We start from the raw sequence: 17747 nt of genomic DNA, 5'->3' as shown, positions 1-17747 counted from the left end.
TTTCTACTACCTGCTTAGTTGTTCAGCAATTTCATTTTTTAAATTATTTTGAAGCATCAATCAAAATACACTAATGTCTAACTACAACAACTAGAAAAGTACTGATTTAGCTGTCAGACTCATCATAGTTAAAAGAAATTTATAAAATTTACGAGATTTATAAGCTAAAGAAGTTTCAGCCTCTAAGGGATCGACATAAGATGTAACCTGGAGCTAATGCAAAAAAGCCCTTAGCATCCAATTGTAGCAGACAATGATCATTGAACCACATTGAAAGTGAGAGATTTGAAAATTTTGGTATTCCAAGAATGAGCCCATTGAGAGTTAATAGGAGTTCTACGAGAAAACAATCTAATAGCTACAAACTAGACGTGAAGAATATCAGATATTGGGCATTTGGTCTAGTGGTATGATTCTCGCTTTGGGTGTGAGAGGTCCCGAGTTCGATTCTCGGAATGCCCCAGCACTTTTTTCCTTTTGGTTATCTATATTATATACTAAAATATTTTATTAGAGGAATCTGTACCAAAGTCAACTTTTAAGAACAAATATAGAACTTTATAGACTTAGATTGATACTTTTTCTAATAAGTTCCAAGAAATAAATTAGGCTGTATAAACTATCTTAGCATGTCGACAAGCTAGCCTCATACCTGGAATAATGGTTGCAAGAAAATTGAGTTCTGCATAGCCCTGTGAAAAGAATGGAATAAAGCAGTAAATCAACAATAACCAGTTTAGCATCAAAAAGAATGGAAAGTGGAAAGGCCAACAGAAAAAAAAATATGCCTCTTCCTTGCTCTGAGTAAGAAGCAAGTCCATCCGTCATTATCAAGAACCAAGCTATAGTCCGTGCTATGGGCCTCGTCCATTAGCTTCTCCTTTGACACAATTATGCCTTTAACCAAAGGTTAAAACAGGATTCCCACCAAGGTCAATAAAATTACAGATTGACTTTAGAGCTAGAGTAGTCATCATCCTCATCCAAAGAGAAAGACTTCAGTAATCTTGCCTAACCTGTTAATTCCAACAGCAAAAAACATCACAAACAACCTTGTTTTGATCACAAATTCAAAGATTTCATCAATAAATAAAGGTATGTTTCTAAATTGGGTCTAGAGGTATGTTTCTAAATTGGGTGCAAGGTGTCTGGATTCAATTCTCAGAATGTAATAACATCTTAAACTGAAAAAAAAAAACGACCTCATTTTCTCTTTCTTTTTTTTGTGTGCGCACGCAATTAATATACTAAGCAGAGTGGCAAAGCACTGCAAAAGGCGCAAAACCAGGTGCACGTGGGATTGAAGAATCATTCCAGGATTCTTAGTAAAATTACCAAATGACTGTAGCAGCCAAAGTAGATAGCACCTCCACGTATTCTATCAGTAAAAGAGTTTGCTGTTCAGCTTACAAAGTCCAACAACGAAAAAGGTTATCAAGATGCAAAATTTAATAATTAGTTGATAGCTGCCCAATCGTCCAATAAGCTCATCCTTCAACCATTTGTTAGAGTACCAAGGTAGAGTCACATAGCAGAACAATTTGCTAACAAGTCAGCTGACAAACATCAAAACTCAGCCCAATTTGAAGAAAAGAGCTACTAACTAAAACAGATTCAGTTAAACATCCAAGATAGGGCATTTGGTCTAGTGCTATGATTCTCACTTTGGGTGCGAGAGGTCCCGAGTTCGATTCTCATTCACTGGAGTGCCTATTTATATTTCAGCGAAAAACATAGAACTGAAAGGCAAAGTACTTTTCCACTTTTCTGAGTGAGTTCCCATCGTCTCTGTCTGCAAAGACTGCTTTATTTCATTTTCCTGAATCAACTACCAAGCTATACTAGATGGGCTAGGCAGCTAGCTCCCACCTTGCCCCAACCCCTCACCCTTTGCTGAAAGGTGTGATTCAGACCTACATCCTTATGCATAACTAAACAACATTGCCATTTAAATTAAGTCCAAAGACCCAGCTTGAAAAGTTTATTAGGACATTAAGTAGTGATTAGGTGTCTACTAGCTGCCTAGTTGTTCTGTAATTTCAGTTTTTAAAATTACTTTTGTGCGAATCAAAAAAATCTAATTTCTAAGTACACTAACTATGAAACTATTGATTAAAAAGTCAGACACTTCGTGATTAAAAGAAATTTATAAAATTTGGGAGATTCATAACCTATAGATGTTTTGGCCTCTAGGGGATCCATATTTCAAATTGATAACTATATACTGGGATTAAAATATAGATAAACGCTATAATCTGGTGCTAATGCAATTTCAAAAGCCCTTAGCATTCAATTGTAGCAGGCCAATGATACATTGAAGTATTGAACCACTTCAAAAGTGAGAGATTGAGAAACTTTGGTCTTCCTAGAATGAGTCCATTGTAAAGTAATAGAATTTCTAAGAGAAAAGATCTACTAACTATATACCAGACATGATGGATATCCAAAATTGGGCATTTGGTGTAGTGGTATGATTCTTGCTTTGGGTACAAGAGGTCCCGAGTTCGATTCTCGGAATGCCCCAATTTCTTGCCTTTTTTCTTTTCAGTTCCCTGTTTTATATCCTAAAATATTTTATTAGAGGAATCTTTAGTAAAGTCAACTTCCAGAGCATAATACTGAACTTCATAGACTTAGATTGATCTGTTTTCTAATGAGTCTCAAGAAATAAATAGAACAATGAATAAATTATGTTGTATGAATCATCTTTGCATGTGGGTAAGCTAGCCTCATACCTGAAGTAACAGTCATTAGAAAACAGAATTCTGTCTTATACCTGTGAAGATAAAGGAATAGAGAAGTTAATCAACAATAACCAGTTTAGCCAAAGATAGAGAAAGGAAAGGCCAACAGAAAAGAAGTCCATCTGTCATTCTGACCAAGAACCATGCTACACTCCATGCTATGGGTCTCCTCCATCAGCTTCTCCTATTGCACCAACAGGCCTTCAACCAAAGGTTAAAATAGATTCAAACCCAGGTCAACAGAATTATAGAATGACTTTAGCTAAAGTAGTTAGCATTCTTGTGCAAATAGAAGACTTTTAAGTATTTCTGCATAACTTCATAACCATTCATTCCAATAGCAAAAAAGATCGCAATCAATCTAGTTCTGATCAGAGGGTCAAAGATTTCATCAATAAATAAAGGCACACACCACTTATAGAAAACTACTACCTTTGAATGTAATAACCATAAATTATAGAGAACAAACAAGTGTTTGGTCTTGTAATGTGATTCTAACTTTTGGTGCGAGAGGTTCCCCATTCAATTCTCAGAATGCCCAACTGTTTTTTTCACTATCTTCTATCCATTTGAAACTGTACACAAGATGATTGTGGCCCGAAGCCATCTTTCAAAGTATTAATTGTTTTCTGACAAGATAATTCAAAAACTAGTTGCAAAACTAAATAAAATAAGGAGCAAATCTTTATGTAATTTTATTAATAGCTCTCAGAGTCTTCAGATAAAAGATACCGCCCAATCCCAGTCACAAAGGAATCAACTTGCTTTGGTTGTAAATGAACGGACATTTGAGGAGCAGGCTTAAATACTTCTTGACCAATGTTTATGACAAGAAAAACTAGTGAACTAGAACGCCAGATCTAAAGTTGATGGCAAAGCGGGGTGCAACAACTGTAGTAAAAAGAGAGGCAAAGCACTGCAAAGGTGCAAAACTTGGTCAAGGTAGTATTCACTCATTAGTAGAAATGTAGACTTACTAAATGCTTTAACAGCTAAACTAGATGGCACCTCCACTCCACCTACTGCCTCAATAAAAGGCTCTGCCATTTAGTTTGCAGAGCCCCAGAAACAAAAGGATTAAGGATACAGCTTTAATGGAACAGTCACTAACAGCCTAATCATTCGATAAGTTCATCTTTAAACCATTCTTCTACAACAACTAAGCAGGTAGACATCCAAGTTTATCAGATTCTTGAAGAAAATACCTGAAGGCAAAAAGAAATTTCTGATAAACATCAAAGATTGGGCATTCCACCTACTAGAATAATTATATAATACTACCAGCATTCAGATTTCAAACAAGTTAGGGGATACAAATCCAAGTCAAACATTTATAATTGAAGATTTGGTCCAGTTGTATTATTCACTCTTCGTGTGCGAGAGGTCCTAAGTTCAATTCTCGGAATGCCTCAAAACCCTTTCTTTTTCCATTTCCAAATTTTGCAACTAGAAATAATTGATCGTCAGAATCCAGAATTCAACTTAAAGGAAGTGTGCTAGTACAGCAATTAATGAAAAAAATATACAAAAATTATAAGACTTTGCCTAACCCTAGACTCCAATAGGTTCAAAACAATATCAAAGAATTCTTGTAAAACTCTAAATATATATATATGAATTTGAGAAATCATCAGTCGAGAAACTTCCGCTTACCATTAAGCCAAACAAAACCGCCACGAATTATCAAACAGTATACAAAGGAATATAACACGAAAACTCGTCAAGCTCCACAGCAGCAAATTACAAGCGATTACTACTTCATTCATATGACAGAAAATTGGAGGGAAATTGAAAAAAAAAAAAAGCAGCTTTTTAGGTTACTTAATTTCCATGGCTTTTCGTCAAAACAGGAACCGACAAGGAAAGGGGAATGAAGAGGGGAAGACTTGAGTCAAAACTCATAACGGAGTCACCAACGGGGTCTAATTTTATTTTTAGTCCCTCTATTATGTTGAAAAATGATCTTTGCCCCTTTTATTTTGATTTAACAGTTTTAACCCTCTACTTTTTATAATAATGTTAATAGTAGATTTAAATTGATAGCACCTTTAGCCACTGTCATTAAATAGATTACATAGAATATTTTTGCTATTATTCAAGCATTTTGTCAAAGTGATGTGAAATTATAATTAATTATATTCAATTAATAATAAATTTACACATTTAAAATTATTTAAAAAAATTTACTTGTCACTTTAACTACAAAAATGAATAGGGTTATTGGTTTCAACCTACTAATAACTTAGAAGGCCAAATTATACCAAATTATAATTTAGGATTAAATCCTAAATATTAACCTAGTAGAGGGACTAAAATCAAAATTACTCACCAGCGGGAAATCTGGTTCTCTGTTTGTGCTTTTGGGTTAAAAATAAACCTAATATTATTGGGTCAACGAACATTCCTTTGGCAGTCAATAATTCCGCCGTCTTGCCCTCACAAATTAATTAATAATTGGTTAAATTTTCTTTTAGTCCCTGTACTTTGAGAAACTTGTGAATTTAGTCCTTATATTTTAATTTGATAAATTTTAGTCCATATACTTTTTGAATTGGTCCCTTTAGTCTCTGTACTTTTTAAATTTTGAAATTTTAGTCTTAACTAAAATAGTAGCAGTTAAATTCGTTTGGTAAAATTCATTTACTGGTCTTGTGCTATGCATAGTGGCGGATCTAGAAATACGGCTTAGGGGGCAGGGGCAAAGTCAAAAAAAAATTTAGGGGGCGGAATTAAATTATATATTTTTATGATAGTAAAAATGAAATTTCACCATTTTAATAGCCTATATCTTTGTAATTTTTAGAGGATTAAATTAATTTTTTATCATTCTGTGGGGCAATGTGCAATTTTACCATTACTAATTTAAAAGTTTATAATTATAAACGAGCTAAATGAGAAATTTTCCATTTTAAAGGAGTCGGGGCCTTTGCCAAGCCCCCTTACATCTGCCACTGGCTATGTGTATAGTTGTAAATTTAGTCTATATTCTCCAATTAGATCATTCTAAATCCCTATATTTTTCAAATTTTGAAATTTCAGTCCTAACACAAATAACAATAGTTAATCCATCAACTGAATTTTTAGTGAGCAATATGTGAAAATAACCAGTTAACACGGCATTACACATACGATTATATATTTGTCGCATCAGATTTTAGAAATAACATAACTTAATGATTTTAATCGTTGAAAAAAAAAACTTAATAATTTTAACTGTTATCATTTAGTGAAGACTGAAATTTTAAAATTTGAAAAGTACAATGACCAAAAAAGATCAAATTAAATCCACAACTTTCGTTAAATTCAACGCCCATCAAATTTCCAACTTATCGATTGGAAGGAAAAACCTTCTTTCAAGGATCAGTTCAAGTTCGAGTGTACCGAGGCTAAGGCTAAGCTTTAAAATATTTTATTTACCCATTTATTTTATTTGCTTAATTTTTTTTTTTGCAATTTCGAATATGTTTTTATTTTATTACATTACATATTTATTTTATTTTATTTTCTCTATCAACTTCAACCCCCTTTTATTTTTCAGCTTGCAACGCACAGGTCTTAGGCATGACTGTACCGCGACAATAATTCTGGCCACGAGAAAAATGCGAAATTGGATAACCAGTCCTTGTGGATTCGACCCTACTACTTTATACTGCTATTTAGTGTTATTTTGTCGTAGGAATTTATATTTGGTCGTTTCGACGCCCATCAAATTTTGGCGTCATTGTCAAGGATTGGAAAAAAAATTTTAAGTTATGCATAGTGACTGTTGTTCAAATGGTGCTGCTACGAGTCGGCGTACAGTTTGATCTGCAATTTTGTCTAGTTCGTCGAATGAGAAAATATCTTTGATATAAGACCCTACTTTGAAGTTGGGATGTGGTCATTTACCGCGTCGAATAACTTCTCTTCGCAATATTTGAGCCAACTTCTCTATTTCCAGTTCAAATTCAAGAATCCCCGGTTCTAACCTGGTCATAAAGAAAACAAACAAAATTTATAATTTTTTTTCCAATCCCCGACAACGACGCCAAAATTTGAGGGGCATCGAAACCACCAAATATAAATTTCTACGACAAAATAACACTAAATAGCAGTATAGAGCAGTAGGGCTAAATCCACATAGACTGGTTATCCAATTTCTCCTTCTTCTTGTGACCAGAATTATTGTTGCGGTACAGTTGTACCCACCTGTGTGCTAAAAGCTAAAAAATAAAAAGGGGATTTAAGTTTATAGAGAAAATAAAATAAATAAATATGAAAATATAATTGATAAGATGTAAAAGTAACATATTTTAATCTCATTCTTAATGCATTTTTGGATGATTAATGATGTAAATTAGTGAATTTGATGGTCCTAATCCTTTAAATTCATGTTTCTATACTTAGGAGAGTTTTTGGGAGCGAAAGAAGCGAAAAACGAGCCAAAATCGGACAAATAGAGTTGTTTCTAAGATCCACACGGCCTGAGCATTTCCACACGGGCTGGCCACATGGGCTAACCACACGCCCATGTGCCAGTCCATGTCGATATCACACCATGTTTCCCAAACACGTAGAAAAACCCAATGTTTAGGTTTTCTGAGCATTCTAAAGGCTATAAACATCAATTAGAAGAAAACCTTAGGGCGTACTCAGAAAAGATTGAATAAACCACTCGAAGAACACCATCGGAGCCAACTCAGAAGCGGATCTCCTTCAAGATTGAAGATATCCTCTTAACTTCTTTCGAAGTTTTATTAAATTTCTTTATGTCTTGTGGTTTTTCTTTATTAAACTAAATTCCCTAGATACCTAGGGAATATGAAACCTATGACGAATCTTATTATTTAATTTCTGATTTACATGATAAATACTTGATTCTTGTTCACAATTATGTATGATTATTTCGTGTTTTAATATTTTCAGGATATTAATTCATGCTTAATGTGCTTATTTCAGTGGAGCAAAAGTCTTTGTTTAAGAGTAGATCTGGCATAATTGAGTGGAGTTGCAAGCAATCCTAGAATAGGACGACATAAATCTACCGGATTAGAGTCAAATCTAATAGGGGAATCCATAGATCGAGTTAATGTGACAATAGGGGTTTTAATTAGAAAGAGATTTCAATTAATCAACCTAAAGTCAGTTGTTCTTACTCTCGAAAGAGATATTAACATAATTTAGGGATTTCTACGGATCAAGACACAAGTGAATAAATCGTTTATTTCAGATTCGGAATAATAGGTGAAGTCTAGGTGGATTCTTTCCTAAGTATTGTCTTTTGTCTTTAGTTATCTTCGATTATTTCCTATTTCATTTTCTGTTGCGTTCTTAGTTAAATTAGATTAGTAAATTTAGATTAAAAACAATTATCCTAATTTATCAGCTAAATAATAGAAAAACAGTAATTACTTGTACTTTTAGTCCTCGTGAATACGATATTCCCTACTCACCATAGCTATACTATTGTTCGATAAATGCGCTTGCATTTGTTGTAATTATAGTTAGTTTAGTGATCATCGGTAATAAAATGAAAATATATTCAAAATTTCAAAAATAAATTTAAGCAAATAAAATAAATGGGTAAATAAAATATTTTAAAGCTTAGCCTTAGCCTCGATACACCCTGAACTTGAACTGATACTTGAAAGAAGGTTTTTCTTTCTAACAGATAAGTTGGTTATAGCGATTGAGGATTGTTGAATTTCTAACCACGTGACACGTGCCCGTAATTTGAAAAACCCAACTCGAATTGACGACCTCAACCGTGTGGGTCGTTTAAATCCGATCACTATCTCCCTTGACAGAATCCAACTAGTTTTTTCTCAATTGAACACGCCAATTTGTTCGTGGGATTTGAATAGAGCACGGCCGACTTAACTTCCAAACTGTACGCCAAACGATTCCAACCCAATGCGCGCTTTTTGAATTGAAATCAAATCAAATTTAAGGGACGAATTTGTCCTATCCCATATACTGGAGAGATAGCGAATACCAAATTGTAAAGTATTTAGTGTGGGTTCATATCTCACGGTTACTTCGCCAGAGCGATAACCGAACTAAAAGGGACTTAGTTAAACATGAAATGAATCATGCTAGATGGAGTCTAGAAATGGTTTTAGTTATCTTCGATTATTTCCTATTTCATTTTCTGTTGCGTTCTTAGTTAAATTAGATTAGTAAATTTAGATTAAAAACAACCATCCTAATTTATCAGCTAAATAATAGAAAAACGGTAATTACTTGTACTTTTAGTCCTCGTGGATACGATATTCCCTACTCACCATAGCTATACTATTGTTCGATAAGTGCGCTTGCATCTGTCGTAATTATAGTTAGTTTAGTGATCATCGATAATAAAATGAAAACATATTCAAAAATTCAAAAATAAATTTAAGCAAATAAAATAAATGGGTAAATAAAATATTTTAAAGCTTAGCCTTAGCCTCAGTATACCCCGAACTTGAACTAATACTTGAAAGAAGGTTTTTCCTTCTAACAGATAAGTTGGTTATAGCGATTGAGGACGTCTCAAACCACCAACTTTTCCTCTTGTAGTCGGTTCCGGTACGACCTGCAAATCGACCATTGTTGAATTTCTAACCACGTGACACGTACCCGTAATTTAAGACTTCGGCAGCCTTGCGATATGAAAAACCCAACTCGAATTGACGGCCTCAACTGTGTGGGTCGTTTAAATCCGACCACTATCTCCTTTGACAGAATCCAACTAGCTTTTCCCAATTGAACACGCGAATTTTTTCATGGGATTTTGAATAGAGCACGGCCGACTTAACTTCCAAACTGTATGCCAAACGATTCCAACCCAATGCGCGCTTTTTGAATTGAAACCAAATCAACTTTAAGGGACGAATTTGTCCTATCCCATATACTGGAGAGATAGCAAATACCAAATTGTAAAGTATTTAGTGTGGGTTCATATCTCACGATTACTTCGTCGGAGCGATAACCGAACTAAAAGGGACTTAGTTAAACATGAAATGAATCATGCTAAATGGAGTCTAGAAATGGTTTTAGTGGAAATGGTGAAAAGCGAAAAGAGAAGGGACTTGAAAGGCAAATTAGTCAAAATATTGAAATAGGGAAAAAGAATGAGAGAATGCGAAGTGCTTACTGATGCGTAAATGAAAAGAAAGAAATGAAGTTTTTTATATTCAAAAGTAAAGTCTGTCGTCTAGTGTCACCAACACTAGATATTTATATACATAACTCGTGCTTAAATTTAACATGTTTATCTAAAAAAATATCAACTAAAAATAAAATTTTAAAAATTGAATTCAAACTAATTATAAGATTTTGACAATATCAAAATATAATTTGATCCTTATCCAACCAAATTTTTTATCTTCAATCCTTCCATCTTTATCCAGTCAACTTCAAATCTTCATTATTTCAATCTACCCCTTCTTTTTGCTTTTTGTTCCAATTTAGCCCCCTTTTTGTATGATTTTGCACACCAACTTCATTCCTAATAAGAAAAACTCAAGTTTAGTAGCATCCTATTCGATAATTAGCCCAAAATAAATATATTAAAAACACAAATTTATCTCGCTATCAAACCTATTCAATGGTCAAGCTACCTACCCAAGCCTGAAAGCTTGGCTGAAATTTGGGAAGGTCTAGGCGAAAATATTAGGCCTGAAATTGAGCTTGGGCAAAAAGATTAGACTAGTTAAAAACATGGGTCGGGCTCAGGCCAATTAAGGTACGAGCCCGACCCATTTTCTAGTTTTGTCATATATTATATTATGTAATTTACAACACAAAAAATTAAACCTATAGTAATAAATAATATTGTAATGTAAACATTAAAAAATATCATGTTACCTATATTTAAAGGGAATAACTTACATTAGTATGATCCTAAAAACTAAGGCTTTTAGCACCAATAAAATTTGGCCACATCATCAAATTTTAAATACATGAAATTATTATTATTCACTCATCCATAGAGAAATTATTTTATGGACCCTTCCCATCACATTATTCATAGTCTATTTTTAATTATTTAATAACATTTCAAAAAAATCATCTCATTAACTCATAATTTTGATAATTTTTTACCTTAAACCCCAAACCTCAAATCCTGAATATAGAATCATGAACCTTGAACCCAAAACCTAAAATTTCAAACCCTAATCCTAAACTCGACCCCTTAAACATGAACTCGAACTCATAACCCTAAACCCTTAAATCTTGAACTCAAACCCGTAACTCCAAACACTTGAACCCTAAACCCAAAACCTAAACCCAAACCATAAACCATGAACCCCAAACACTAGCCCAAACATTGAGCCTTAAATCTCGAACCCAAACCCAAATTCTTGAGGTTTAGGGTTTGAGTTCAAGGTTCAGGGTTCTAGGTAAAATAATTACCAAAATATGTGTCAATGACATAAAAAAATCACACAACAATTACTAATTATTTTTAAAATTGATTGCGCAAAAATAAAAAATATTAACTTATTGAAAAAAAAACAAAATAATTAAAAATTTTAAAAGAAGAAAAGATGTTTGTTTATAATTTTAAAATTAATTATTTTAAGTAATTTAATTAAAGTAATATTAAGTTGGAGAATATATTAGATATAGATGAGTGTATAATAATATGTTGTTATCTTTAAAATTTAATGACGTGACACTATTTTATTGGTGCCTACAAACTATATTTTTTAGAATCATCCTAATATAAATTATTCCCATATTTAAAATTGTGATAAATAAGGTCTCTAAGTCGTTTGTTTTTTCTCTTTTGTTTCTCTCAGCGATAGCTGGCTACTGCCACATTTTTCTCTCTTCCATCAACTCTCTCTTTCTTTCTTTTCCTCATTCACTCCATATATATTCTCTCCTTTCACTTTGCAGATTTTATGGGTATATTTGTTATCTTCACAAGTTATGATGAATAAATGACAGTTTATGTTGTCTTTGAAACTCCACCGACCACCAGTAGCTTCTCTTAGAAAGTAGGTGGCTCTTCGTCGACTTCTTATTTGTTTCTATTTTGTTAGTATTTCAAAATAATAAATGATTTCACGAGTTAGTTAGGACTCATGTTGTCTTAAGTTTTATATGTTTTTCATTGTTTAATAAGTTTCACTTTTATAAGTTTTTGTTTTTTTTTCTTGTAGCACGTTTCTTTAGTCTTGCTTATGCATATAATATTGCTTTTTGCAATTGATTTTTGGGATCGTTTTATCATTGCCCTCTGCAATTTGGTGGATGCTTGCTTCTTTTGTCGATTTTTGTCCACTGCTTTGGACCATCTAGGGTTGATTTCCTTATCATATTAAGTGTTTACAATCACTCCAGATTTGTCGTGCTTGAGTTGTGATAGAGTCAAATGTTGAGGCTGAAACCTTTTTCGTGTTGATGGAGCTTGTCGTTCACTGCCTATAACGGGTCTTTTTTTTTCCTCCAATTATATAGTCTCGTTCATGGAATGAATTAATGAATTTCATTTTTTTTAAAATGTAATAAATAAAGTATATATAATTATTAAATTTTAAATTAAAAAGAATATAATATATATTTTTTAAAAATGTGCAGACCTAAAATAGTTTTGGGTTAGCCATTACAAACATGGGATGGCTTGGGTGAAATTTTAGACCTATATTTTGGCTTGGGCTGAATGGAGGTTTGGTGCCCAAGCCTGTCCAAAAGCCCATTTTACTATTTAAAAATTAATAAAATATATAAAATAAATATTTTTAATTAAAATTAAATCTAAACTTTTTTTATTTAAATTGAATTTAGGTTTGACCAACTCGAGGTACAAAAATCTTTGTCCAAGCTTGGCCCAAATTAGGCTAGCTGGCTAGGCGAGCTATCTGGCTCTTGGATGGGTCTAGGCCACACCTACGATATGGTTACAAGCTTGTATTTAACTGGTATTGAACATGTATTTGATTATTGGATTTGCAATTTGTAATTCTTTTATTTAAAGAAAATATAAAGGTACAAAAAGACAAAAATATCATCATAATAATATTAATTATAACTTAAAAATGGATGTAATTTTATAACTGAGTTGGTAACCCAATTAAAGATAACACCAAAGCTTAAATATTACTATTAAATTAGATTTAGATACTAATTCTATTTATCAATATCTATGACTAAAATCTATAACATTATATTAAAGTTATCCCATGAGAAGGAAGAAATAGGATTTTGATTGCTTCAATTTTAAAACAACTTAGCAATGGGATATTTTGAGTGTGGTGGGTTGATTAAGGCCAGTTTAATATTGTTTCTCACAAGTATTTTTGGACCAAAATACACTTTTAAGTAAAAGTTAAAATTTTTTACTTCTGCTTTTAGTTAAAATATGCTTTTACAAAACATTTTTTTGTCCCAAAAGCATTTTTAAAAAGCTCAAAAGCATACTGTTTAGTAATATTTTTTATCTCAAAAATGCTTTTTATCTCAAAGATATTTTTAAGAAGCAATGCTAAATTGGCCCTAAGTCATTTTCCTTTCCAAGGTAGTTATATACAAATAAATAAATAAATAAATTATTTAATGGTTTATATATTTAAATCGATAAAACATTTATAAGATTATCACGAATCAATTGATTGTGGAAAAAGTAATATGAATATTTATAATCAAATGGTCATTATTAAACTATTTTAATCTAATTAAATTTCAAAACAAAAAAAGTAAAATATAAAATACAAAATACAAATTTGTTTAATTTTTTTTTGGGCCAATGAAATTGTTTAGAGCTTTTACCAAAGGATTTATAGGTCTGATGAGAACAAGTTAATGTGTTTAAAAATGATTTTTTTTTTATATTTTGCATTTTTTTAAAATTTATTAAGTTAAATGATTTTAATAATATAAATGTAGTTGATTGTATAGTTTTCTTTTTTTAACAATATCATTATATATTCTGATCATATCTGCTCTTTTTGATATAATATCTAGAATTATCCATAACACTTTCCCTACCCATAAATAAGAGGATAATGTGTTTTAGTGCACTTGAACTTGACAACAATGCCCATACTAATCGAATTAAGACTTAATCAACCTCTTGATTGTCTAGTTGATATTCAACCTTTTGCAACCAATATATTTGTAACAAATAAAATAAAAGTTTTTTAAATTTATATGTTTGTGCAATTTAGTAAACAGTTCCCATGTAATTTTTTTTAAATTAAATTTCATATCATCAAACAATGCCAACTTATTAAAACTAAAGTCTTTTTATCAGTATTTATTAAAGAATATGAGTATATAAAAGCTTTACTTAATTCTCAAAAAATGAATTTGGAATTAAAATAAAATGAATGTAATAAATTGTGAAAATATATGAAATAAGCTAAGAAATAATATGAAAATGACATGGAATAATTAAAATACAACATAATATGAAAACTACATAAATATACAAATGTGTCAAATTCCACCTATAAAAAATTATTAACATGTAAAATTGTATAAAATATTGGAAAAACACAAACGCAGAATGGAAATTTAATTTTTCTCTAAATTAAATCGCGCTTAAAAATTATACAAAACATGAAATAAATTTAGACATAATATAACACAAATACATAAATTATTCTCTAAACCGAGTCATTGTGATAGTTCATGTAAAACAAAATATAACACAAACAAGATGTTGGTTTTAAAAAACCCATAAAAAATCTATATAAATAAACTATTAGCACGTAAAAATATAATTATAAAACATGAATATAAACATGGCATGAGAACTAACATAAGAGGCGACACTATTACAATAACTCTCAATTTATAAATAGGAAAATAATGTGTTTTAGTGTGCTCGAATTCATGTCCTCATGTATCAGTAACAATGTCCGTACCAATCGAGTTAAGACTCAATCGGTAGAATAGAAGTGTTTTTTAAAATCAAATGTGGCATGCAAGTTTTTTTGGGGCATTTTTATTTCCAAACTTAAAACTCAGGCCAAAAGCCAGACGCATGAACATTCCGTATATACACATTTTCTAATTTTCTTCATTAGTAATTATTATTTTTTCGTGGCACTAAATATACAGGTTGGGTGTTATAGCAATCAGTGCCTGAAGTGAGTGATTGGGAACCTTTGGGCAAAAATGATAAGCTATTTGGTAATATCTTCTGATGGGATACTTGAAAAACAAAATGCCCAACATTTTTTTCAAATTTTACCTGCAAATCCTCATATACTATTTTGCCCACAAGTGATGATGATGATGATGAAGGCCTTCAGCCATTGGGATTGGATTCATGCCAATCCCCATTGCCTGAATGCATATTAGGAACAGCATATGGAGAAGGTAGCATGAGGACTTCAAAGAAAGTGGTGAAGTTCAAGAACTTTTTCTTCCCGTATCCTTTCATGAATCAAATGCATTTATAGTAGCATTTCTAAGCAATATGCCAACAATTAGCTTGTTAATGATGTTAAAAATCATAAATGCATAATATTCCTATGGATATAGAAAAACAATTAAGTTTTGATAGCAAGTTAATTTTATATGTTTAATATACCTAATTTTTGAATAGAATGCTATTAAGCTTGTGATTTATTGCTTAATTTTTATTAGGGACGTAATTGGAGTGCCGAAATTCAAAAACAAACAAATTCGAGCTAAATTGAAATAAAAACAAATTGGGGCCGGGTTGAATAGAAAATTGCAGAATTATTTTTAGATTGATAAAAAAATCAGATTTTTTACTTCGACAAATTCTATATTTAGAAAATCTAATATTGTGGTTGGTTGTTAAACATGATTCTAAGAGTAAATCACGTGAAATTTGTTTTTTAAAGAGTGTATATAAATGCTTGTAATTGTGGCACGAGAACACACTTAAATTTGAGGAGGAAATTAGCATATTCTTGCCTAAAGTATTCCGCCATTTCTTTCCTCTTTTTATATTTTGGTGTAATTGCTCTTTTAGTATCCTCCCTTCTTCACTCATTATTTTTCATTGAAACCTATTCATAATCCAATCAAGTATGATTAATTTCACGCTCAACTAATCTCCGTTTAGCTTTAGATCAATTATTATTCCGATAAAGAGTCGTGAGAAATGAACTCGCGCTAAAACCTTATAGCACGATAAATTCTTAATTATGCTGTGTATAAATACATAAATTCTACAAAATCATGATTGAATTTTACACATGTAAATAATATATTGAAAAAGAGAAAATTGTCTGCATTTGATAAAAATCAAAACCAAGGATTTGGTATGTTTCTGGCTTAGGGCGCAAGAGGTTACGAATTATGTCAACAAAGAATGGGCCATTGAGTCAACTCTATTGGTAGAATAATACAGAAGCTTAACTTTAGATCCATTTGTTTTCTGACAACATTCTTTGCAGTGAGTACATTAAAAACAAATAAATTATTCTATTTTCGAAAGTTAATTTCCATGCCCTTAATCTTATTATCATCCCAAAAATCAACATCAACAACAAATAAACAAAAATTCCGGGCTACACTACTTGGGGCTAGACTTGAGATGGGTGATCTTTTGACTCGAAGGCCCGTTCAAAATGTGAAAGAATTTAAAAAATATATAAATTTAAAAAACGGACTTAAACAAAAATTAAGAACCAACATTTAAATAGGTCAAGTCTCGGCTAAGATTTTTTTAATGCGGCCCAAATTAAGTTAAACTTTTTTTGTTGTTGTTGTTTTGCTATTGTATTGCTATTATTTTATTATTATTTAGATAGTATAGCTCTTATTTTGTTGTTAATTTTGCTGTTTTTAAAATGTATTTTTAATTTGTAGTAAACATTTATTTTAATATTTTTAGTGTATTTGATGTATTATGTTTTTTAAATTTATTTTTATATAAAAATAATATAAAAAATTTAATACAGATAAGTCGAGTTAGGCTTGAATTTAGCATTTTTAATCTGAACCGAACATGGGTAGAAGTTTAAGTCCTATTTTTAGACTGGACTCGAACTTAAAAAAATGAGCCTAAAAATTCGTATCAACCCAGACTCATAATTAGGTTTACTTGGGGCTAGCTATCCCCATGGCCACAATCCCCGCTACCTTTATGCAAAAGAGAAACAATTTATAAGCAAAACTAACATCCAAAAACTTAGATGTTCCACTTGAAAAGGGTTATTTCAACATTACATATTGTGATTAGCTTTCAGCATAGCTGCCTAATTGTTCTGGTAAACCATCTATTTAGCAGTCGGACACCTCATTGTTAGAAAATATAGACATTACATATATAATAAGGGTAATTACATGTTATTATTTACTATCATGATAGGTTAGCCCAAATTAAAAGTGATCTAATTTGGTTAAAATTTTATTGGGCTTTAATTCTTAAATAAAGTATGGGTCAAATATGTGTAAATATTCTACTAATTGAGTTCTAATCAAATTCTAATTAATGATGGGCTAATTAGGAATTAAAACTAATATGTCAATGTTATAAATATTAGGATTATGGTCCCCAAATTACACACAAGATATCTTTTCTAATATCACACCCTTAGGAAAGAGAGAACAAATATTCTCTGAGTTTTTTGTGTGTGCTAATTTGGAATATCAAATCCCCAAGATCCGTAGATTTCAAGGAATTCATGGATTTAGATACACTTCTGCATCTAGTTTTGTTCTTGATCTATTCTTGATGATTTGACATGATAGATCCTGGTTTATTAAGTTTTATTTTAGATTTATTTTACAATTCTAACAAATGGTATCATAGTTTCATCATGTTGAATCATTGGGAATGAATTGATTCTTTATTATTTTTGGATTGATTCGTTTTTCTTTTTTAATTTTATGGATTTGATATATTAATTATATATTATGTTGAATCTTTGAGATTCTTGATAAAATTTTTGAGTTTTGATTCTTTAAATAAAGTTTTAGGGTTTTAGAAATATAATCTAGTTTAATATTTGCATACGCTATTCGAAATATGAAGGTTTATTTATTTATGTATAATCAAATGATAAAAATTGATTTGTGAGATTTCTTTCTCTTCTTTTCGCACAATTA

The 17747-nt window shown here is 31.2% G+C and overlaps 1 protein-coding gene and 1 non-coding gene across 20 annotated transcripts in view; one reads left to right on the top strand and one right to left on the bottom strand.

Annotated features, from left to right (window-relative positions):
- The window catches only part of LOC121225689 (uncharacterized), a 32378-nt gene that overhangs the window by 5875 nt on the left and 8756 nt on the right, over nucleotides 1-17747 (bottom strand). For 4 of the 19 annotated variants that reach the window (XR_005923543.1, XR_005923544.1, XR_005923545.1 and 1 more), the window contains exons 1-4: nucleotides 4398-4611; nucleotides 2736-2945; nucleotides 789-897; nucleotides 653-692 (exon numbers count right to left, since the gene is read on the bottom strand). Coding sequence is in view for 4 of the 19 variants with exons in the window: in XM_041110097.1 (XP_040966031.1) it covers nucleotides 653-692; nucleotides 789-897; nucleotides 2736-2751 (165 nt within the window). In the remaining 15 variants the exon portion in view is untranslated. Of the gene's footprint in view, nucleotides 1-652; nucleotides 696-788; nucleotides 1017-2735; nucleotides 2946-3949; nucleotides 4191-4397; nucleotides 4612-17747 lie in introns of those variants that run through there. The other 15 variants (XR_005923556.1, XR_005923555.1, XR_005923557.1 and 12 more) reach the window with 11 other exon arrangements.
- TRNAP-UGG (transfer RNA proline (anticodon UGG)) lies at nucleotides 391-462 on the top strand. The gene has a single exon. It is a non-coding gene; the product is annotated as a tRNA-Pro (tRNA).

Source organism: Gossypium hirsutum, chromosome D13 (assembly GCF_007990345.1).
Source record: "Gossypium hirsutum isolate 1008001.06 chromosome D13, Gossypium_hirsutum_v2.1, whole genome shotgun sequence".
NCBI lineage: Eukaryota > Viridiplantae > Streptophyta > Magnoliopsida > Malvales > Malvaceae > Gossypium > Gossypium hirsutum.
The sequence above is the reverse complement of the archived record's forward strand: the minus strand, read 5'-3'. Positions and strand labels throughout refer to the sequence as shown.